The following is a 25029-nucleotide window of genomic DNA, read 5'->3' as shown; positions in this document are numbered from 1 at the left end:
CTTTTCTTTTCTTTTCTTTTCTTTTCTTTTCTTTTCTTTTCTTTTCTCTTCTTTTCTTTTCTCTTCTTTTCTTTCTTTCTTTTTTCCTCTCTCTCTGTCTCTCTCTTTCATCCCTTTCTCCCTTTTTTCCTTCGAGAGCTGGTGAGTCAGCTGGGGGGAGGGGGGGGCGCGGGGAAGGGGGAAGGGCAGAGGGAGATGGACAATCATAAGCAGGATCCAGGCCCAGGGCAGAGCCCTGGAGGGGCTCTATCTCACCCCCGTGAGATCATGAGATCATGGCCTGAGCTGAAATCAAGAGCCCCAGGCTTAACGGACTGAGGCATGCAGGCGCCCCTCATTCCTTTTTTAATGAAGTCCTGGTTTTGGGTTGCCTGGCTGGCTTAGTCAATGGAATGTGGAACTGTTCTCGCCAGTTCATGCCCCACTTTAGGTGTACAGCTTACTTTAAAAAAAAAAAAAAAAAGTCCCGCGTTTGCCTCTAGATAAGTTCGGCTCCAAGAAAAAGGTCAAGGTGCTTGGGGCAAGTGGGATTCAACTTTCATGCCTAGTTGTGATCCTAGGGATGTCCTTTCTCCAGTACTGAGCCACTGGGCTGCTGCTGGGAAGGGTGGAGGAGGTTGTGAAAACTGGACAGCCTGTGAGGGACCTATGTAGATGATGTTCACCTCTTAGGTAGGTGTTATTTTTTTTTTTCTCAGGAGGCCATGTCTGCAGAATTGATTTCATCTGCAGAAGAGGATGTACATCCTGGCTCAGGACCCAGTTTTAGGTCCAGTCAGAGGAAGATATTAAACCTGCTCTTGGAGAGAGACACTTCCTTTACCACCTGTCCAGATCTCCCTAGAACTCCAGTGAACAAACTCTTTGGCGATTCTGCAAACCTAAGTGTTTTGTCTGGGTAAATCCACCTTTTACATCTTATCTCCTTTGCTTTTCCAAATAGCCTTGGGATTTTTATTTATTTATTTTTTTTAAAGTTTATTTATATTTGAGAGAGACTGAGCAACTGGGAGAAGGGCAGAGAGAGAGGGGGACAGAGGATCTGAAGCCGGCACAAGCTGATAGAAGCAAGCCTGATGTGGGGCTCGAACTCACCAGCTTTGACATCATGACCTGAGCTAAAGCTAGTTGCTCAACCGACTGAGCCACCCAGGTGCCCCAATTTATTTGTTTGTTTGTTTATTTATCGTAAAAGTTTATTTATTTTGATAGAAAGAGAGAGTATGAGCAGGGGAGGAGCAGAGAGAGAAAATCCCAAACAGGCTCTGTGATGTCAGTGCAGAGCCCCATGCAGGGCTGGAACTCACAAACCGTGAGATCATGAAGTGAGAGTTGGGGGCTTAACCATCTGAGCCACCCAGGCACAGCCTTGGGGTTTTTAAAAAATTATCTTGGCTCCTGCTTCAGATTCTGTGTCTCCCTCTCTCCATATCCCTCCCCCACACTCTCACTCTCTCTCTCTCTCTCTCTCTCTCTCTCTCTCTCTCTCAAAAATAAATAAACATTAAAAAAAAAAGTGGGGAGGAGGCACTTGGGTGGCTCAGTCAGTTAAGTGTCTGACTTTGACTCAGGTCATGATCTCAAGGTTTGTGGGTGCTGACAGCTCAGAGCCTGGAGCCTGCTTCTCATTCTGTGTCTCCCTCTCTCTCTGCCCCTCTCTCTCTTTTTCAAAAATGAGTAAATATTAAAAAAACATTTTTAAAAAATTATTGTGGCTCAAAGATCAGGGTTTAAGTTTTAAACCCTGCCCTTCAGTAACAGTGTGACTCTTGACCCTCAGGCTTCTTTTCTGTGACATAGAAATAATAATCTCTTCCTATCTTACTAGGATCTTATGAGAATTAAATGATGTAATGTCTGGGAGAAGTCTTTGAAAACTCTATTGTGTTATAGGAGTAGGTATTTTTATTTGTATTAATATTAGTGTTATTATTATTGTACTTTAAATTCTGGTCACGCCATGCTCTGATGCCTCAGCTAGTTGGAGAGTTATAGACCTGAGAAGTACTAGAGACTCCAGGGAGAAACTAAATCTATGTACCCACAGTGCATAGGGCAAAAGATGTGGGGTCAAGACCCACCTCAGCCAATAATTTTGGTCCTCAATTTGAAAAAAAATTACTTGTCTCAATATGTTGGTGAGGAGGAAATGAGATGCAAATTATTGGAGTAGAGAAAAGGTTCCTGAGGGGTGTTTCAGATGAAGAGGATAATGTGATCTTTGCCTTTCAAGGTTATTACAACTTAATGGGAATCTTGCTGTACTATTATGTCTCAACAGAGGAACCCCAAAATGTTGCCTTGATCTTTCCAATCTTAGCAGTGGTGGGGAGATGTCTGCCAGTCAGCTTACCACTTCTGCAGACCTTGATGAAACAGGTAAGGAGAAGGGAGGTAAAGGCCTCAAGGAAAAGAATAACTTCTAAGGGAGAAAACAGGGTAGTCAGATAGAGATGGAAGGTGGTAAAATTAGGTAGAGGGGCGCCTGGGTAGCTCAGTCAGTTAAGCCCATCCGACTTCGGTTCAGGTCATGATCTCATGGTTCTTGAGTTCGAACCCCACATCGGGCTCTGTGCTGGCAGCTCAGAGCCTGGATCCTGCTTTAGATTCTGTGTCTCCCTCTCTGTCTGCCCCTACCTTGCTCACACTCTGACCCTCTCTCTCTCTCTCTCTCTCTCTCTCTCAAATATAAATAAACATTAAAAAAAAATTTTTTTTAACGGAGGTAAAGATCCTTGAAGTTGAAATTCTGTGGGTACCTAGGGAATTTTTGAGAATGATAAGCCAAGAAGAGAAATGTAATAACATAAATAGGAGTCATTTTGCATTTGAAAAATTTAGACAAGAAGGAATATTTTGTTAACTGATTGATGATGGGAATGAAAGTAGTAGTTAAAATGGGAAGTTTTATGCTCTAGTATAATCTCAGCAAAGGCAAAGAAACATAAAGAAATACTTTGTTAACTAATTCTTGTGGTTTTGTAGGGCCTGAGCCCAAAAGGAGTATGTTTTACTAGTCAATAATTTTTTTTAATGTTTGTTTATTTTTGAGAGGGAGAGAGAATGAGCAGTCACCAGCTGGGGAAGGGCAGAGAGAGAGTGAGCGAGACAGAGGATCCAAAGAAGGCTCTGTGCTGACAGAAGAGAGCCTGATGTGGGACTCAAACCCACAAACTGTGAGATCATGAGCTGAACCAAAGTCCAACACTTAACTGACTGAGCCATGCAGGTGCCCCACTAGTCGATCTTTTTTTTTTAAGTTTATTTTTATTTATTTTGAGACAGATAGAGAGCAAGCAGGAGAGGGGCAGAGAGATAAGGAGACAGAAAATCCCAAGCAGGCTCCACGCTGTCAGCGCAGAGCCTGATTCAGGCTCAAACTAAAAAACCATGAGATCATGACCTGGGCCTAAGTCAAGAGTTGGACACTTAACTGACTGAGCCACCAAGGCACCCCACTAGTCGGCCATTTTAGTATTTGTTCTATTTTCAGAATAAATGGTCTATTTCCTGAGTAGTCAGCATTATTTCCTACCCATGAAAAAAATCTCTGTTCATTATTGTCCTGCAGTATTTCCTGCATAAATTCTTAAGTAACATATATAAATTCTTAAGTTTTCATGCACTTGTACCTTGTACCATAAAATTGGTACCTATCAGGAGCCCAAGCATTCAAAACATCAGCTTTTGAAATTAATGTGGCTTACTGGCAATGAAAAAAATGAGAAGGAAAGACAGGATGTGTGGACAAGATTAACTCTTCACATTTGATTGCAGGCCACTTGGAATCTAAAGGACCTCAGGACATACATTTAGCTGGGATGTAAGTTCTTTTGCTAAATGAACCCCATGCTGAAGCCTTTTCAGCTCTGGCACAGGAATTTTATCCTGTGCAATCTCTGCAGTATGTAGAACCTTTTACTTTGGGTATAAGTTGGCTTGAAAGCCTCAGTCCCTCACTGGAAAGATTTTTTAAGTTGCTCAGATCTAAATAGTTCATTTTAACCATTCCATACAACCCGTATTATCTTTAAAAATGAAGGAAAGGGTATATTGCGTTTAGGCCTAAGCTGTTTCCTGCATGTGAATAGTGCAGTGTTAGAGCATCTGGATTCCAGTGGCTTACTATTTCACCAACTGTGATTCTGAAGATTTTCTTAACTTCACTGGACCTCAATTTCTTCATTTGTAATAAATAACAATAGACATAATAATAATACTTTTCATAACTGCTCTTGTAAGGATGGAATTTAGCACGTATGAACTATTTTATAATGTTTAGTATTGTTATTCATGGGGACTCTTTGTTGGACATCTTAAAATATTCAATCAGGGAATGCTCCAGGAATGAAGTTATTTCAATTTATCTCATTAACTTCTTAAACTTATTGTAAGGTTTCCATTTGACTCTTTTAATCTTTTTAGAACTTTATCCTTCTATGTTTAGGTGAATTAGGAGCTACTTTAGGACACTAGTGAGAGCATTCCATGACTGTTTTTTAATTAATTAAACCTATTAGTTTTAATTAATTATTGATTTAAATAATTAATTTAATTAATTAGTTTTGAATTAATTAATTTATTAAGACTTTATTTTTTTTAACAGTTTTTTTAATGTTTATTTTTGAGGGAGAGAGAGAGTAAGAGTGGGGAGGAGCAGAAAGAGAAGAAGAGAGAGCATCACAAGCAGGCTCCACACTGCCAGGGCAGAGCCTGACACGGGGTTCGATCCCACCAACCAAGGGATCATGACCTGAGCTGAGATCAAGAATCAGTTGTTTAACCGTTTAACTGACTGAGCCCACCAACCGCCCTTCCACTGTTTTTTTTTTTTTTTAATTTTTAACATTTTATTTATTTTTGCAAGACAGAGAAAGACAGAGTGTGAGCAGGGGAGGGACAGAGAGAGAGAGGGAGACACAGAATCCAAAGCAGGTTCCAGGCTCTGAGCTGTCAGCACAGAGCCTGATGTGGGCCTTGAACTCATGAACCAAGAGATCATGACCCGAGCCGAAGTCAGATACTTAATTGACTGAGCCACCCAGGCGCCCTGCCCTTCCACTGTTTTTAATAATACATGTGAAAATTTCACTTTAGATTGCTTGTAGTTTATTTGACTTGCTTTAAAAATCCTAACTCATGGGGGCGCCTGGGTGGCGCAGTCGGTTAAGCGTCCGACTTCAGCCAGGTCACGATCTCCCGGTCCGTGAGTTCGAGCCCCGCGTCGGGCTCTGGGCTGATGGCTCAGAGCCTGGAGCCTGTTTCCGATTCTGTGTCTCCCTCTCTCTCTGCCCCTCCCCCGTTCATGCTCTGTCTCTCTCTGTCCCAAAAATAAATAAACGTTGAAAAAAAAAAAATCCTAACTCATGCAAACTGGATAAAATCTTGGCAGTAGGGATAATAATTCATAAAAAATAAGTATTAGCTCCCAATAGTCAATGCTGGAAAATTAGTAAATTTGGTCTACATAAGATGTAGGACAAGCTCATCATCTTTAATGGATATCTATATATATGGTTATGAGGGCCTTATCCCCAGGATGTCACTTAACATCTTCATATTTGCCACAGAGAGCACTTTACATATTGTATGGAGACGTATCAACTAGATATAGGGCTCCTAGAGTGGAAAAAAGGAAAAGTTGGGATGCCACAAGCCATTGAGGAATAACTAAACAGTATTTGGGGTTTACTGACTGGCACTTTTTTTGATCTTCAGGAATCATCACCAGCACTTTACAAAATGCAGCCCAGTGAGTAACATCTATTTCTTGGGTTTGGGTTTGTTTCTCAGGTGGTAGGCAGAGGCTTTCCACCTCACCTGTGGCTCAAGGATGCTGGATGTTCTCAGAAAATGTTCTCTTGTAGGCACAGCTGCTTTGTAGCACTCCAAATGTTTTGGACTGTGGCAACAGGAAGAAAGATGCAGTATGTAGCTCACCCACAAATAAAGAAAATGTAAGTGTTAAATGGAAACCCAGATACATTAGTACTTTTCTCCCTGTGAGGGGAGCAACTCATCAGTATCATTATGAGACCCAGAACTGTTATCCCTCAGTATGCAGACAATCAAATTGCTTCACTATAAGGCAAAAAATTATTTATGGTTTGTTTTTTATCTTTAAGATTTGACCCTAGAACAGACACCTAGCTCCATGTCTTCCAGAGCAGATCATCATTATTCCTCATGTTCAGTTGATTGGTTTAAGGGCAAAAATCTCTATTAGTGTAGTTTGGGAATTTAGGGCTGTTTTTTTAAACAGATAATGTATATAAGTTGTTCACATACTCTGTGCATGGCTTCATGTATGGGTTTACTTAATTTCTTCTTATTTCTCCCTTAGTCAAGCTTCTTAGCCCATGTTCTGAGAAAGCCATGGGCCTTTTTGTCTGAGCCTCCGGCCTTCAGTCAGTTCTAAGTTGAAACTGGGCTCGACAGAGCCACCTAATCACCAAGATCGTTCTCTAACTAATCCCTTCAACGAATTCTCTTTTCTTGTTTTTTTTTTTTATGTGTATTTATTTATTTTGAGAGACAGCGCATGTGCGAAAGAGCACAAGTAGGAGAGGAGCAGAGAGGGAGAGAGAGAGAATCCCAAGCAGAGTCCAGCCTCTGCACCAAGCCAGATACAAGGCTCGATCTCATGACCAGGAAGGAGATCATGACCCCAGCCAAAATCAAGAGTTGGACCCTTAACTATACGAGCCACCCAGGTGCCCTGAATTGTGTTTTCTAGCCATCTTTTTCTTTTCCCTGCCCGTCATCCTTTCCCCCAGGTCAGTATCTATAAAAGGTAGCTGCTGTTCTTCTTTTCTCACATTGACTAAGTTATACCCATGCTTTTGGCTGTTTTAATCAGCTTATTCTTGATTTGACACTGTCCTTGTAATCACTTTTTGGAAATCTCACCATCCCCTCCTTACTCAGGCTCCCCTTTTCCTCCCTTCCTTTGGCTTGTGACCATAAATCAGTATCCTCCAAAGCAAATCTACATATCATACATCAAATCCAAACCATAATTTGTATTGTCAGGATATAGGATCAACCTTGATTATACTTAATGTGTTTTGTGAGGGTTATTCATGGCTTCACCTGATGAAATGTTTTTGGCAGGGCTTGCTGACACTTGTCTTCCTCCAGCCAATGTAATTTTTCTTATGCAGAAGAATAACACTTTGAAGTCCTCCGAGTGGTGGGCATCCAGGAGCCTGAAGTTTCAAAAGACACCAGGGGAGCCTTACATGTCTCCCCTTTCTCTACTGGTGAGTCACTGAACATCCTCATCAAGGGTCTGCTGAGGTGTTGTGGATTATAGGATGGCAGATCTGCATTACAACCCTTTCAATTTTTCTAAGCTGGCTTAGGTGAGAAAAGTGGTTGGAGAAGTAACTCTGGGAAAAGTAAGAGACATCCTCTGACGTTTTTATTTGTTAGAAAATTCTTAGGCCTTTAGGGGGCGCCTGGGTGGTTCAGTCGGTTAAGTGGTTAAGCTTCCGAGTTCCGCTTACGTCTTGATTTCACAGTTTGTGAGTTGGACCTCCGCGTCTGGCTCTGTGCTGAAGCTCGGAGCCTGGAGCCTGCTTTGGAATCTGTCTCTGTCTTTCTGCCCCCCCTACTCGCTCTTTGTCTGTCTCTCTCAAATATGAAAACAAAACAAAACAAAGCAAAAAAACATTAAAAAAAATTCTTAGGCCTTTAAAGTTGTTCTATTTTGGGGTCCCCTGGGTGGCTCAGTCAGTTAAGCATCTGACTTCAGCTTAGGTCATGATCTTGTGGTTGGTGAGTTCAAGCCCCTTATTGGGCTCTCTGCTGTCACCACAGAGCCTGCTTTGGATCCTCTGTCTCCTCTCTCTGCCCTTCCCCCCCTTCTCAAAAATAAATAAGTGTTAAAAAAGGTTTTTTGTTAATTTTTTGTATTTTATTATTTATGTGATTCCTCCCACCCTAATTTTAAAAGTACTATGTGCCCTTTGTGAAAATGGTTTAAAAATATAGCAAATATAGGGGTTCCTGGGTGGCTCAGTCAGTTATGTGTCCAACTCTTGATTTCAGCTCAGGTCATGATCTCACGGTTTGTGAGTTCGATATCTGCACCAGACTCTGCTAACAGTACAAAGCTTGCTTGGGATCCTCTCTCTGTTCCTCTTTGCCTTGTGTTCTCTCTCTCTCTCAAAATAAATAAATAAACTTAAAAAAAATATGTATATATATATATATATATATATATATGATAGGGAATATAAAAAAGAAAATAGTTACCTCATAGAGAAAAACTATTAACATTTTACCTCATTTTTTTATAGTCTTTTAACTATGTATATAATTTTAGAGTTGAAGTCATATTAATTACATATGTATAACATTTTTTTAAAGATTCCTTTTTTTTAAGTTTATTTATTTTTGAGAGAGTTGGGGGAGGGGCAGAGTGAGAGGGAGAGGGAGAACCCCAAGATTATCTGACAGTGCAGAACGTGATGCGGGGCTCTATCTGACGAACTGTGAGATTATTACCTGAGCTGATATCAAGAGTCAGGTGCTTAACTGAGCCACACAGGTGCCCCATGTATATAACTTTATATCCTGCTTTTTTAAGATATATTTTTTTAACGTTTATTTATTTTTGAGACAGAGAGAGACAGAGCATGAATGGGGGAGGGGGGGAGAGAGAGAGAGAGAGAGAGGGAGACACAGAATCGGAAGCATGCTCCAGGCTCTGAGCCATCAGCCCAGAGCCCGACGCGGGGCTCGAACTCACGGACCGTGAGATCGTGACCTGAGCTGAAGTCAGACGCTTAACCGACTAAGCCACCCAGGCGCCCCTATATCCTGCTTTTTTAAAGTTAATATTGAAACTTCTAGTAAACATTATTCTTTGCTGGATGCTTTTACCCTAACAAATGGACCACAATTTACATAGTTCCCTATTTTTGGACACTTAGTAGTCCCAATTTTGCTTTTACAAATAATGTTATTATGTAAGGTCTTGAGCATAAATCTTTGCCTACACTTCAAAATTTTTTCTTTAGGATTGGTACCAAGAATTATAACTACCAGGCTAAAGGATATATTTTTAAGATTTGTGATACATATTTCCAGATTCCTTTCAAAAAAAGTTATGAATTTACATAATTCATGAATAATCAATAGCTCTTTTGATAAATGTTTATTTTTTTAACTGCCAGTTAGATTGATAAATGTTTTATGTTAAAAACAATTAGTAGTGATTTCATGTGAATATTAGCTATGCACATTTTGCTAGTAAATGATTGTGCCTTTGTCCATTTAGATACTGGAGTCTTAAGTTACCCAGGCATTCACTTGCTTTTAATAGACAGTGGGTTCAAGATATTCCAGGGATTTTGGGTCTAGTCTGAATTTTAGGGAAAAATCTTTTTAACACAGCACATCCTAAGTAGATTAAGTTGACCGTGTTTCAGATATTTGATTTCTTGGATAAGAGGAAGACTTGGAGCCTGGTAAATTACTGGGTAGTCTTCTTTTTTTTAAAGCTTTATTTATTTTTTTTTTAATGTTTGCTTGTTTGTTTGTTTGTTTTCAGAGAGAGAGCAGGGGAGGGGCAGAGAGATAGGGAGACAGAGAATCCCAAGTAGGTTCTGTGATGCCAGCACAGAGTCTAATGTTGGGCTCAAAGTCATAAACCATGAGATCATGATGTGAGCCAAAATCAAGAGTTGGACACTTAACCAATTGAGCCACCCAGGTGCCCAGGTTGTTTTCACCTTTGACTGTTGCAAATAATGCTGCTATGAACATTGATGTAGAAATATCTGTTCAAATCCTTGCTGTCATTTTTTGAGGGTATATACTCAGAAATGGAATTGGTGGATTATAAGATAATTCTATATTCAATTTGGCGGGAAGCTGCCATACTGTTATCCATGGCAGCTACACCATTTTTCATTCTATTTGGTTTTTTGGTGTTGAGCTATATGAGTTTTTATATATATATTCTGGATATTAATACCTCATCAAATGTATGATTTGTCGATATTTTCTCCCATTTGGTGGGTTGTCTTTTTACTTTCTTGGTGGTATTTTTGATGCACCAAAGTTTTTAATTTTGTTAAGTCCAATTTGTCCATTTTTTCTTTTATTGCCTATGCTTCTGTCATATTCACAAAATCATTGCCAAATCCAATGTCATGAACATTTCCCACTGTTTTCTTGTAAGAGTTTTATAATTCTAGCTTTCAAATCTTTGCTTCATTTTGAGTTAATTTTTGTATATAGTATAACGTAAGGGTTCTGAATAGTTTTTAATATTGTCAATATAATTGACAGGACAATGGAAAGTTGGTGGAAGGAGAAATGAAGTATCTGGGCAGTCCCATTACTACACTTCAAAAATTGGATAAAAATTCAGAACTAGAAGAACACCAGGCTGAGGAGATTTCAAATGAATTGATGGAGTTTTCTCTGGAAGATCAAGAAGAGATCAAGGTAAAATGCTCCCCAGTATCTTTGCATTTTCCATATTCCTTCATTCTTGAATTAACAATGTTGTGTATATACTGGGTTTCAGCCACTTACTAAGTAGTAGGTCTGCAGAAATCAAGAAGACATGATCTCTAAACTCTAAGGGCTACCCGATAGGATATCAGGTAACTATGGGATTCTTATTACTGCTGGGTGAGAAGGTTCCAGTTAGTAGTTTGAGTACCTCACCATCAATGTAACTTGGTGTAAATGATGGCTCCAGGATAATAGTAATGGATGGAACATACCTAGCATGATTTTTCAGGTATTTTACAATATATTCTTTTGTCTTTTATCCTCCTCATGTCAGTGGGAGGCATACCTGAAGCCTGTGGCTTATTGGCCATATACTGAGCCAGTATATTGCTTTCTGCTCCTAAGCAGCTTCCGTACTGTCAGCACAGAGCCTGATGTAGGGCTCAAACCCAGGAACCATAAGGTCATGACCTGAGCTGAAATCAAGAGTTGGAGGAGCGCCTGGGTGGCTCAGTCGGTTAAGCGGCCGACTTTGGCTCAGGTCATGATCTCGCGGTCCGTGAGTTCGAGCCCCGCGTCGGGCTCTGTGCTGACAGCGCAGAGCCTGGAGCCTACTTCAGATTCTGTGTCTCCCTCTCTCTGACCCTCCCCTGTTCATGCTCTGTCTCTCCCTGTCTGAAAAATAAATAAACGTTAAAAAAAAAAAAATTAAAAAAAAAAAGAAATCAAGAGTTGGAAGCTTAACCAACTAAGACACCCAGGTGCTCTATAGCTCTTAAATTTGGGTCTTGGTCCATTTTGATTTAATTTTTGTGTGTAGTGATAGGTAAGGGTCCAATTTCATTCTTTTACATGTGAATATTCAGTTATCCCAGCACCATTTGTTGAAAAGACTGTCTTTTCCTTGTTGAATGGTCTTGGCTCCCTTGTCAAAAATCATTCGACCATATGCATGATGATTTATTTCTGGACTCTATTCCATTCCATTGGTCCATATGTGTATCTTTATAGCAGTACCATAGTTTTGAATACTGTAGCTTTGTAGTAAATCATTTTAAATATTTTTTATTCCACAAATTTTACCTGAATATATTCTTCTTAAAAAAAAAAATAACAGGGGCGCCTGGGTGGCGCAGTCGGTTAAGCGTCCGACTTCAGCCAGGTCACGATCTCCCGGTCCGTGAGTTCGAGCCCCGCGTCAGGCTCTGGGCTGATGGCTCAGAGCCTGGAGCCTGTTTCCGATTCTGTGTCTCCCTCTCTCTCTGCCCCTCCCCCGTTCATGCTCTGTCTCTCTCTGTCCCAAAAATAAATAAACGTTGAAAAAAAAATAATAACAACAACCTGTAATAGCTGAGGCTAACCCTATCTGATCACTATTGAAGAGCAACTTTGAGATTATCTGAGATTATCTGGGATTATAGGGAAAAGTCAAGAGTGTGGGAGTTAGTGGAACATATTGGTCTAGAAAGTAACAGACTTTGGATCCAGACTTTCTGGGTTCCATAGCTTGATTCTTTAACAATATGGATACAGTTGTATGATTTCCCTATGCTTTAGTTTCTTAATCTATAAAAAAGAAAAAGTTTGGGTAACTATTTCATCGGGTTGTTGTGATGATTAAATGAGTTAATTGTACATAAAGCAGTTAGAACAATACTTGCTCAATTACTAATGTTAATTATTGTAGTGTAGTATGAGTGCTTAATTACTATAGTGTAAGGGCCAAAATATGTGGAATTATAAAGATTGATGGAGAAGGGATGCTCAATAGCCTTGATGTCCTAAGTGAAGTGAAAGTTGCAGTAATCTCATGACTCAGTGGTGAGTGTTACGTGACAGTCATGAAGAATTTAGAGAAGGTTATAAGCAACTTTCGGAAACCACAGAAGGGAATTATTAAAAGGCTAATAAAATGATATTTGTGCTGTTTTATATGATAGACCTACATGGCATAGTGTGCTGTTGCCTAGAAGCAAGATTGGGGACTTTGGAACTCCAGAGATGATTAAGAGAGGGCTGTAGGGTGCTAATGGCAGATGAAAAAGGGGTTGAGTTAGTCTAGGTGATGGTGAAGGTAGCAGAGAAGTAGAAGATGATGAATCAAAACCTGGATAAGGAGCCAAATGTCTCGCTGAGTAGACTCAGTAAAGTAAAAACAGTAATGTGGTTGAAAGTTGCTGAGGAGCAAGAAATGCCTAGTTTAGAAAGCTTTGAGAACTAGGGGAAAGTTTAGTCAGTTTGAGAGCATGCCAAGTTTGAATTCTTGATAGTAGAGTAATAGAGGATAGTTGCAGATCTTTTTCTTTTTGTTTTGTCTTTTTTTTTTTTTTTTTTTTGGTCCCTCTTTGTCAAGAGGCTAATGTGGAGTGCAGGAGAAGCTTGGTGCAACTATTGAGGAGTTGTGAAGTCACTGTCCAAAGGGTTTTCAGTTTTCAGAACACTGTGAGTTTGAGGAGAGAAGAAATAGGGATTTTAGTGTTGTTGGTGTAACAGACTAGACTGGAAAAGAAAAATGAGAGCCAGGTAATAATAGTAGGTCCCATTTATTGACTACTTAGAGTGTACTGGGCATTGTGTGCTGAACAGTTTATATCCGTCATTGCATTTAATTTTCATGTCAGTCCTGAAATATGAGTGTGATGCCCCTTTATTTTCTTTCTTCTCTCCCTTTTGTTCTTTCTTTAGTCTTATCTTAGGAGGAGAACATCTGGCCATGGGATAAAGGCTCTTACCCAAGGTCACAAAATTAGCCATTGGCAGTGTCAGGATTTAAGGTGAGATCTGCCTGACTCCTAGCTGGTGTTTCTAGCAGTATTTGGTGTCTTTTATGAAGATACCTGGAAGGTGAAAGTTGTCCCAGGAACATGTAGTAATGACATTTGCTTTTTGAGTAGGGTTGGTGAGGTTGAATAGTCACAGTTTGAATGAATTGAAGTGTTCAGGAGGATGGTGAATCAATTTTCTAGAACACTGCTGTTCTGTAAAACTTCCTGAGATGATGGAAATGCTTTATATCTGTCCAATACAGTAGCCCTATGTGCGTTTTGAGCACTTAAAATGTGGCTAGTGCAACTGAGACACTGAATTTTTAATTTTGTTGAGTTTTAAAAAAAAATTTTTTTTAAATGTTTATTTTTGAGGGAGACAGAGACAGAATGTGAGTAGGTTAGGGGCAGAGAGAGAGGAAGACACAGAATCCGAAGCAGGCTGTAGGCTCCGAGCTGTCATCACAGAGCCCCACGCGGGACCCTAACTCACGAACTGCGAGATCATGACCTGAGCTGAAGTCAGACACTTAACCGATCAAGCCACCCAGGTGCCCCATAATTTTGTTGAGTTTTAATTAATGCAGACAACCATGTGTGGCTAGTGTTACTATAATGGGTAGTGCAGATCTAGAATCTTCTAAACATATGGTCCCTGGAGCAGTAGCATCAGTGTCAGGTAGGAATTTCTTAGCAGTGCAAATTTTGGGGCCCTATCCCAGAAACTTTGAATCAAAAAACTGTAAGTGTGGGGCCCAGTAGTCTGTTTTAACAAAGCTTCCAAGCGAATGTCATTGGTTTCTAGGAAAACAGCAGAACCAAGATATGATCTGAAGGAGATAGGGTGGGTATTGAGAGAATTGATGTTGACCTTCCTGAAACAAACATTATTGAGGGCTAACTGGTAATGGAGGGTAGATCTGTGGAAAAACAGCAAGTTTAGGCATAGTTAGCATGGGGAAAGGTTCCTAGGCCTTCTGGAGAAAAACAAAGAGCAATATAGAGTGAACATTTATTGGTGTTCTTAGAAATATATATTAGTCTTCATGTTTGCAAAATGTAGCTAAAATAGTCAAGTCTCAACTAGTATTAGCTTAGGGAATTAAATTTAATGTTGATTAAAGAGAAAATTTTTTGTTTTCAATTTTATTGTTGAAAATTTATCTAATGTGTTTAATCTGCTTTTATGAAATAAGTACAATGAACATAATGGAAATTTTTCTTGTCTTTGAAACATCATTGTGAATTGTATAATATAGACAGTATGGAAGAATGGATTTAAAATAGATGGACCCTAGGAAATACTCTAGAGAGTATGTTTATTTACATGGAAGAGTAGCATATGGCTGTGAGATATTTATTTTGTCTTTAAAAAATAATAATTCCCTTTAAGTGCTCATTTTAATGTATTGTGACTCATATAACATTTTCAGTTGAGGGCACATTATATAAGAATATGCATAGCAGTAGGTTTTAGAATAGAAAAGGCATAGGGATGTTTGTTTGGGGTTTACATTCTTGATGCTAAATGGAAATAGATACCTGATAGAATAAGGAGATTTGTGTAACCTCAGTGATTTTTGATTAATTCATTTAAAAAATATTTATTGAGTACCTATTAAGTGTCAGATACCATGTTAGTCACTGGTGATACAATAATAAACAATACATACTAGGTTTATGGTCTCTTGGAGTTCGTATTCTTGTCAAAGGGATATCAACAACAACAAACACATGTTTGTCAGGGTAATGCATGTTCTAGTTAGAATTCTTGGCTGCAATTAAAAGAAACTGATTACTACTTACCTTAGGCAGAAAAGGGATTTTTCTGGAGGGTATTGAGGAGCTCAGAATTGCTAGGAAGGCTGGAAAACAAGGTAAGGCTTGGCTACAGTGCTGCTCTGGGGTCATTGTTCTCAGGACATTACCACCAGCTGCCTGGACACTTAATGTCACCATTACTGAACCCCCTGCCCCATGATGTAATCCCACCTGATGCTGGACTCTTGCTCAGGGACATTTGCTGCCACCCACTATATTCTCAACTGTGATGCTGCAACCATAAAAAAAAGTCTCAACAAACCCTTTGCTTTTTTTGTGTTATTCCCCAAGTTTCAAAATGCAGTCAGGAATATCCGGTTGACTATAAAAGAATGGAAAAAGGAATACCTGTCCCCCTTCGGCCTTCTTATCAGGATGCAGGACTGCCTCCCATCTAATTTGAGATTTTACCAAATCTCCAATTTTAGCCAAATTGCAAATGACTGCCATAACAGACAAAATGATTTAATTATTGCAATTGTTCAAGTGTAAAGAAGGTAAAGAAATGGGGACTGAAATAAACACTAATTGAAGGGAACCTTTTAATGGGAATAAATAGGCAAGGCCTCCTTCAGTAGGAGATATTTAGTCGAGAACATATTGATAAACTGTCCCAGTTTGCCTGCCATTGAGGAGGCTCCTACAACCTGGGCCTTTCAGTGCCAGCAGTGGGAAAATCATAGACAGATTTGAATGAGTTGGTCACTCTAGTTGTGCAGGAACCATACATGACCTGACTAGAGACAGGAGGATTCCATGAGGAGCATATTGTAGGTGCAAAGTTCCCAAGGTTGAATAGATCTTGGTGTGTGCAAGGAATTGAGAAGCCAGTGTGAAAGAGGGTGACATTTGCCTGAAGTGGGATAGCAGGTAAGCAAGAGACAGACGATACAGGGCCTTAGGGCTATGGTAAGTGTGTGGATTTTATTCTTAGTGCATTGGCAAGCTATTGGGGGATGTTAAGCAGAGGAATAATATGATGTGGTTTATTTTGTGAAGACTGCCCTGTTGCTCGATGAAGAATGGATTAGAGAGGATTAAGAGTTGGAAGGAGGTGGGAAAAGAAACGGAAGCAGGTACAAGTAGGACAGGAAGCTATTTCAGTAGCTTCAGGGAAAGTTGGTGGTAGCCTGGACTACGGTGGTGGCTACAGAGACAAATGGATAAATTCAAAAGCTATTTTGGATACAGAGTAGACAGGACTTGGTGGGTTGCATATAGGCTGTGAAGGAAGGATAGGATCAAGGATGATTTAGACACGTTAAATTTGAAGTGTTTTGGGGGCTCATGGGTGGCTCAGTCACTTAAGCGTCTGACTTCGGCTCAGGTCATGATCTCACGGTTGGTGATTTCGAGCCCTGTGTTGGGGTCTTTACTATCAGCACAGAGCCCACTTCAGATCCTCTCTGCCCTTCTCTCCCTTTGCATGCCCCCCCACGACACCCGTGTGCTGTCTCACACATTCTCTCTCAAAAATAAACATTAAAAAAACAAGTTTGAAGTGTTTCCGTTTCAAAGGGAAAACAGAAGCAATCATACCCATATAATTTACCATCCCTCTTGTCATCCTGCATGAAGTGTACCTCCCCCTATCTGAAGCTACCTCCCTCTCTGCACTTCCACCTGTTGATTGATTGATTCATTCATTTGGTAACACTGGGGATACAATAGTGAACACAACAACTCAGCAAAGTCTGTGCTCTCATGGAGTTTACATTCTAGTCAGGAGGAAACAGATAAATAAACAAATACATTTATAATATGACAGATGGTTAAAGACTTTGGTAAAAATGCAGGGTAAAGAGAATAGGGAGTACCTGGATTGGGCTAGAGTGGGAGTTGATATTTTTGATAGGTTTCATAGATTAGAAAAGACCTCTCTGAGAGCGATGTTTTAGCAGACATCTGAAGCAGGTGAGGGTACCAAACAAACAGGTATCAGGAGGGATGAGTTTTTCTAGGCAGAAGGAAAAGCAAGTGTAATGCTTTTGAAGTGGGAATGTGCTTGGCATCTCTGTGGAACACCAAGAAGCCAGTATGGCTGGAGCAAAGTCAGCAGGTGCACAGTGGGACAGAGTGTAGGTAGTAAGAAGGACAGGTCACATAGGGCCTTGTAGGCCATTGTAAAGATTTTGCAAAAACCTGAGTCACATGGAAGCATCTCCTCTTGACTGTTTCTGCAGTAATCTGCTCTTTTTCCTTCCTGTATTATCATTTCCCCCTTGCTCCTAGATGAAGACTTCACAATTTTTTTGGTATCAGGATTCCTTTGCAATCTTAGAAATTGTTGAGAACACTTTGCCTTGTACCTGGTCTTACGGGAAAAGCATCCAGTTTTTCTCTGTTGAGTATTGTTAGTTATGGGTTTCTTAAGATGCCCTTTATTAGGCTGAGGAAGTTCCTTTCTATTCTTAGTTTGCTGAGAGATTTTAGCAGGAAGAGAAAATATTCTGTCAAATGTTTTTTCTGCATCTATTGAGATGATCTTAGGAGTTTTTTTTAACTTAATAATATGGTTAATTACATTGATCTTAGAATGTTAAACAACCTCTCATGCAGGTGATATCCTTACTTAGTCATGATGTATTATCCTTTTTACATGTTGTTGGATTTGATTTACTGAAACTTTACCGAGAATTTTTGAGTCCATGCTCATGACAGATTCTGATCTTTACTGTTTTGTTTTCCCTGTAATGTCTGTAATATTGGTATCAGTGTAATGTCATCATTTGGAAAGAATTCACTCTTTTTCAGTTTTCTGGAAGAGTGTGTGTAGAATTGGAGTTTTTTGTTTTTTGTTTTTTTAATGTTAGGCCAAATTCACCAGTGAAGCCATCGGGACCTGGGCTTTTCTTTGTGGGAAGTTTTATAATTACTAATTCAATTTTTACTTTTTGTAGGTCTAGTCAGATTTTCTATTCCTTCTTCGTTAGTTTCAGTAGTTTTTGTCTTTTTAGGAATTTGCCCATTTAATCTAAGTTTTCTCATTCATTGGTATGTAGTTGTTCATAGTATCCCTGTATAATATTTTTTATTATAATTGCTAGTACTGTCCATTCTTTCATTCCTAACTTTAGTAATTTGAGTCTTTTCTCTTTTTTTTTCTTGGTCAATCTAGGTAAAAGTTTATCAATTTTGTTGATCTTTTCAAAAAATCAACTTTTGGTTCTGTTGTTTTCTCTTTTCTGTTCTTTACTTCATTAAGTTTTTGTTCTAATCTTTATTTCCTTGCTTCTGCTTGGTTTGGATTTAGTTTCCTTTTTTTTTTTTTTTTTTTTAATTTTTTTTCAACGTTTTTTATTTATTTTTGGGACAGAGAGAGACAGACCATGAACGGGGGAGGGGCAGAGAGAGAGGGAGACACAGAATCGGAAACAGGCTCCAGGCTCCGAGCCATCAGCCCAGAGCCTGACGCGGGGCTCGAACTCACGGACCGCGAGATCGTGACCTGGCTGAAGTCGGACGCTTAACCGACTGCACCCCCCGGGCGCCCCTAGTTTCCTTTTTGATGGAAGGTTAGGTCATTGTCTTGAGATCATTCCTTTTTTTCTGTTACAGGCCTTTATAACTGTAAAGTTTCACCTAAGCACTACTTTAGCTGTATCCTTAACTAAATTTTGGTATGTTGTGTCTTCATTTTTATTCATCCAAAAGTATTTTCTAATTTCTCTTGAGATCTTCTTTGACCCAATGTTTATTTTTGAGTGTGTTGTTTAATTTCCACCTAATTTGTGAATTTCCCAGATTTTTTTTCTGTTACTCATTTCTGATTAATCCATTGTGGTCAGAAAACATACTTTGTATGATTTCAGTCTTTTAATATTTATTGAGTCTTGTCTTATGACCTAGTGCATGATCTGTCCTGGAGAATATTTCATGTGTATTTGAGAAGAATGCATGTTCAGTTGTTGGGTACAGTGTTCTGTAATGTCTGTTAGGTTTAGTTGGCTCATAGTATTGCTTCAATTAGTTCTTGAACTTTCTAAAAATGCTCCATACTAAATGTGGCCATTACTGGCCTTGCTATTCTTACAGGGCCTTTGCATTGTTGTTTCAGCCTGGAACATTCTTCCCATAGGTAACACAGGATTTTTTTCCCTCAATTCAGTCTCATTTCCCTACATGTGTTAACCATCAGAAAAGCCTTTCCTGACAAGCTTTCCAACCCAAATATATTCCCTATCTTTTTATTCTTCTTATTTTTTACTTATAGAATTTAAAAGCACATATTTCTTTGTCTCTTCCACTCCCTTATTCACTGCTATGACACGTAGTAGGTACTCAGAAACTGCCAAGGAAGTATGTGGATATGGAAATCTGGAAGTAAGAGCAGAAGTCTTGATTTGAAATAGATATTTGAGAGTCATCAGTATAAACAATATTTATTTTCAAAATAGAAAATTTGAATTCACAGATAGAAAAAAAAAAAATCACATAAGGCCAAAGTGAGGAGATATAAAAGGGCCAGGACCTAACCCTCGTCCAACATCTGTTAGAGGTTTGGTAGTGAAGAGGCCCAACAAAGAGGACTGAGAAGGAGCAACAGAGAGGTAGAAGCATCATGGTTCTATAGTTTAGGGATTGCCTGTACCAGCCCTAATCTAAACTAGAAGGTGTCTTGAAGCCAAGGAAGAAGGCAGTAGCCAACTCCATGGAAGCTACTATGAAGTTCAGAAAGATATATGTCTAAAGATACAGTGATATGAAGATTGCTGATAACTTTGACAAGACCAGAAGCCAAGTCTATTTGTATAGAAGAGTGTGCAGGCCATGAGGAAATGGTGATGCCTTCTCAGTTTACAAAATAATAATTATTCAATTAGATCTTTTTATAAAATCTGCAGGTAGACTCGAGCTTAGCAAGTTTCCTTTTCTTCTTCCTGGCCTTTTCAATGCTCAAAACTCCCAAATATTGAAAGTATTTATTGATTCCTTAAAGAAGGAAAATCACTAATTGGCAGATATTGAGTGCCATCTAAGCCAGCTGGTCCTTGGTTCTCCCCACTGCTGCTTCTGAGAACTGGGAAATTTTGACTAGCAAGACAAAGCTAAAGTATCATCATGTCTGCATGACCAAGCATGTATGCTCTTTGCAGTAAATTGCCTTTTGTTTTAATATAAATGTGTTGAAAAGAATCTGTTGGAAAAGTAGTGGCTATTTCTGTTTGTTAAAGTAGTTTTCTGCTGTCATTTATTTCTGGGTTCTTGCCTTTGGATTATACAAAACACAAAAAGATATTTATCACCTTCATTATCACCGTAATACCTACTAGAAACCTAAAGCATCAATGCAAGAGAATAGAGATTCAAGAAATAGACCCATGCATATATGGCCAGTTGATAATTAGACCAAGATACAAAAGCAATTAACTGGAGAAAACATGGTCTTTTCAACAAATTGTGCTGGAGCAATTGAAAATCTATATGAAAAACAAAAACCTCAATCCATACCTCATGCCGTATATAGAAATTAGCACAAAACGGATCATAGACCTAAATGTAAAATCTGGAACTATAAAACATCTGAAGAAAAAAACATGGGAGAAAATTTCTGTGACCATAGGTTAGGTAAAGGTTTCTTAGATATAATATTAAAAAATGGATACATTTCCCTTAGTAGCTCATTCATTCCAAACTCTTTAAAATGAGCCGTTAGCCTAATAATTTGGTATGTTCTAGGAAGGATCTTATGGTTAAAAGAAACAAAGACTGCACTAAGGCCATCAAATTTGAAATTCCTATCTGGCTTTCTCCTGCCTTCTTCTCAGGGCAAAATTGAAATTATATGAAGAATAGTGGGTCAAGAAGTCTGGGTAGCCTGTTCCTCATTCCTTTACTACATCTCTCTGCCACTATACCTTCGGTTCATCCATGCATTCATCACTGGCCTCATGGCCTTGACTGTATCTCTTGACTTCTTCCTTTTAAGCTTTGGCTTCTGTTGCTGCCTAATTATTTTGCCATTTTCTAAGTTAGACTCCCAGGAGAGAGAACCTAATTGGCCCAGATTATTTTTACATATTCTAGGCTACTAAATGGGTGTGTTGAACCAGCAATATGGGCCTGTCAGTGGCTCTGGACAGGGTTGTGGGGATGTAGGGAGTTGACTGGCATGGATCCAAGGGCAAAGGTCTGTGTAAAATATTGGTAAATAAAATGTGAACTGTACCTTCAGCTGGTACCATGAACAATGGAGTTTTCCTTAGATGGGACCATCGATGTGACAAACACTGTAACAGATATAGTTACTATAAAGTAAAATTTTGATGTTCTTTTTTTATTCTCCCATAAATCATTGACCATCAACTTGTCTTCTAGTTATAGCTCTCTTATTATCTAGCTCACTTCTCAATCAATCCATAGCAGTTAGTGAGGTGAGTGTATAAAGTAGCAACTTTTGGCTTTTATCTAGGCAAGAGATAGAAGGTATATGAGAACAGAGGATAAGAATCTTGGATTAGTTGAGGGGTACCTGGCTGACTCAGTCACTAGAACATGGGACTCTTGATCTCTGTGTTGTGAGTTCGAGCCTCATGTTGGGTGTCGAGATTATTTAAAAACATTTCTTTTAAAGAATCTTAGATAAGTTGAAAGTTGTTATCAGAGGTCATTTAATATATCCCTCTGCCTGTGGTTATAATACCCAAATCATGGCTTTCAAGGAGACAGTAGTCCATCATGTTACACTTTAGTCTGGGCCAGTAACTCCAAGGCTAGTTCTTCATGGTATTTCATCCATTTTTCCCCTGATAGTCTTCATAATATCAATCCTATAATAGTGATCTTGATATTAGATTCTAGTGTTCCCATTTCCCTTGCAGGATGCTTATTTTACTATTTTTCTTTCCCACTAACAACCTCCTTTATAAGAAAGCCGAGTGGTATTTTTTCTCTGTCCCTCTAAGAAACTACTACCCAAAAAAGTGACACATACTCTTGCTGCCTAGTATTTTTTTTTACCCAGACTGACCTTTTTGGTTTGTCATCCTCTATTTTGTTTGGGTCCTTAAATGTTGATTGTCAGAGTCTTAAGATCCTATAGAGAAATTGTGGGATTAGGTTCATTTGTTTGTTTTTTCCCTTGACTGGAGGAATTGAGTTTGCACTTTCTCTTATAAGAATTGGTGTGTATAAGATGGTCACGTGGTGAATTTGGTTTGGCTTATAATTAATATATCTGGGGGAGATGAAACATCATGCAGTCTGAGGAGAAAGATGTTAATAGGAGGGGAAGAGTGGTTGCTTACCTAAGGTTTTGCCTATCAAACTTTAGGGTTGCTAGAAATCACCTGGGCAACTTGCTAAAGTGCAGATTTTAATTCAGTCTGGGGTCCAATATCTAGGATTCTTCATTTCTAACAAGCTCCCCGGAGTATTCATGCTGCTGGCCTGCAGACACACTTAGAGGAGTAAGAACATGGCGGGGGGCGGGGGGTGATATTCCCATACAGGCATCTCTGAATAGAAGCTCCTTGTATCGCTCGCCTTCACTGCCAGAGACTCTGAACAGGCCAAGACTGAATCAGGTGGTAAAATTCAAGGACAATCCCATAGCGGATAAAGTAAAACAGGAGTATTGTTCTCACAACGAAGAATTCAGGAAGGTAAGAACTTTTCAAGATGAGAATCTGTTTAATGCTCTTTCTTGTCTTTTCTGCTTTTTTGGTATGAGGATTGCTTTAGTATATCTTCTTTTTAATTACTTTTGCTTTTTGTCTCTTTGTTCTGTCTTTTCTACATCTGCATCCATGTATAAAATATTTAACAGTAAATATTTTTTATATTATACTTCTGGAAATGATGTTGGCATACTGTCTTCCCAACTTTCTTTTTTAAGATCTGAGAAGATACAAGGGAACCTTGAATGGTAAGGATACTTACTGCTGTTTTAACTGCATTCTGACAGAAATAGCATCATGGAACACACTGTTTGGTGGCAAGCAACTTTTGAAAAGCTTAGCCCCCATTTCCTACCTCTCCTTTATAAAAAAATCTAAATACATTTGGCTGTTTTATAGCACATAAGTTTCACATAAACAGAGGAAGCTGTTGTGAGGGGCGCCTGGGTGTCTCAGTCAGTTGAGCATCCAACTTCGTCTTGGGTCACGATCTCGCGGTTCCTGAGTTCAAGCCCTGCGTCAGGCTCTGCGCTGACAGCTCAGAGCCTGGAGCCTGCTTCAGATTTTCTGTCTCCCCCTCTCTCTCTCTGTCCCTCCTTGACTCGTACTCTGTCGCTCTCTGTCTCTCAAAAATGAAAAAACATTAAAAAAAAAAGAAAAAAAGAAGCTGTTGTGAAATGTCCATAATCCCATAGGCCAGAGATAATTATTGTTAGCTGGTGTATGTTCTTCCAGATTCTTTTTTGGATGCAGTTTTTTGTTTTCTTTTATTAAAGTGGTATTACAAAAGTACATGTTTTCTCATTTTTTTAAGGATATCATGAACTTATTTTCATGTCAATGAAATTAATCTACAACATGCTTTTTTTTTTAATGTTTATTTATTTTTGAGAAAGAGAGAGACAGAGCATGAGCAGGAGAGGAGCAGAGAGAGAGAGAGAAAGAGATGGAATCCAAAGCAGGCTCCAGTCTCTGAGCCGTCAGCACAGAGCCCAATGTTTGGGGCCTGAACCCACAAACCATGAGATCATGACCCTAGCCAAAGTCAGACACTTAACTCCCTGAGCCACCCAGGTGCCCCTACAACATACTTGTTATTGCATAATAGTAATATATAATGTGTAGAATATGATTTGTTTAAACAAGACCCTGTTATTTATTAATAATCTTTCTCTATTATAAACTTGCTGGGATATACATTTTTACAGATAAATCTTTGTGCGTATTTTTATTTCCCTAGGAAAACAAACAATTATTAGATCAAAAGGTGTGCATATTTTTAATAAGTCTCCATTCCTTCTCTCCCCTGGTTTTTAAACTTTTAACATGAGGAATTGGGGTGGGGGAAATCTTGTCATCTTCAGGGCTTAGGTCTAAAGAAGGCAGTCTCTCTCTGTGACATTAATATCACTCAGATGCTGGAGGAAGAGTCTAACCAGGGGTCTCTGATTGGTGATTTCTCCAAGGTGAGTTTGGTTATACTCATCCTATATTTCACTGAGTCATTTTGGATTTGAGTCTTCTTTTTTTTGTTGTTGTTGCTTGCAGAGGACACTAGGTATAATCATGTATCCTCACCAACTACTATTTGATAAACTGAAGGTGCTATCATGGTAGATCTAGACCCTAAGCCTTTCCAGTGAAAAAGTACTTTTTATTAATTCTGGGAAAATCCAAAGCAGTGGGGAAGTGTGAGGCTTTTTACTTTTTTCTTTTTAAAAATATCTTTTAGGGTGCCTGAGTGGCTCAGTCAGTTGAGCGTCTGACTTTGGCTCAGGTCTGATCTCACCGTTTTTGAGTTCGAGCCCCACATCACGCACTGTGCTGACAGCTTAGAGCCTGGAGCCTTCTTCAGATTCTGTGTCTCCTTCTCCCTCTGACGCTCTCACACTCTGTGTGACCTTCTCACACTCTGTGTGACCCTCTCACACTCTGTGTGTCTCTCTCACAAAAATAAAATAAAACATTTAAAAAAATCTTTTAAAATTATATAAATAATACTTGGTCATTACAGGAAAAGTAGAAAATGCAATATACCTCAAATCTTATGAACATCTTGGTATATATTCCTCCAGACTTTTTTCTATGTATTTTCACAAACACACATGCATATTTTACATACACAAATACATATTTTTGGGTTTTTTTGTTTTTTCACAAAAAATGATTTATACTGTTTTGTGATCTACTGGGGTTTTTTTTCTTCCTCATTTAATGTATCAAGAACATCTCTTCATGTCAATAAACAGTTCTGCTTCATCATTTCATAATTTTAAAAACCTTTCTTTTTTTCTTTCTTTCTTTCTTTCTTTCTTTCTTTCTTTCTTTCTTTCTTTCTTTCTTTCTTTCTT

General features: G+C 39.0%; 1 protein-coding gene across 8 annotated transcripts in view; it reads left to right on the top strand.

Moving 5' to 3' along the window:
• Positions 1-25029, top strand: part of CDC25C (cell division cycle 25C) — a 29982-nt gene that overhangs the window by 479 nt on the left and 4474 nt on the right. For 2 of the 8 annotated variants that reach the window (XM_040444583.1, XM_040444582.1), the window contains exons 2-10: positions 699-898; positions 2282-2379; positions 3778-3823; positions 5719-5752; positions 5868-5957; positions 7164-7262; positions 10303-10461; positions 22511-22663; positions 24043-24144. In XM_040444583.1, coding sequence (XP_040300517.1) covers positions 705-898; positions 2282-2379; positions 3778-3823; positions 5719-5752; positions 5868-5957; positions 7164-7262; positions 10303-10461; positions 22511-22663; positions 24043-24144 — 975 coding nt within the window. In that variant the 5' untranslated portion in view covers positions 699-704. Of the gene's footprint in view, positions 1-677; positions 899-1133; positions 1154-2281; positions 2380-3777; positions 3824-5718; positions 5753-5867; positions 5958-7163; positions 7263-10302; positions 10462-22510; positions 22664-24042; positions 24145-25029 lie in introns of those variants that run through there. The other 6 variants (XM_040444584.1, XM_040444588.1, XM_040444587.1 and 3 more) reach the window with 5 other exon arrangements.

Source organism: Herpailurus yagouaroundi, unplaced genomic scaffold (assembly GCF_014898765.1).
Source record: "Herpailurus yagouaroundi ecotype Mexico unplaced genomic scaffold, PumYag 192, whole genome shotgun sequence".
Lineage (NCBI taxonomy): Eukaryota > Metazoa > Chordata > Mammalia > Carnivora > Felidae > Herpailurus > Herpailurus yagouaroundi.
Note: the sequence above shows the minus strand (reverse complement) of the source record. Positions and strands in the feature narration are given on the sequence as shown.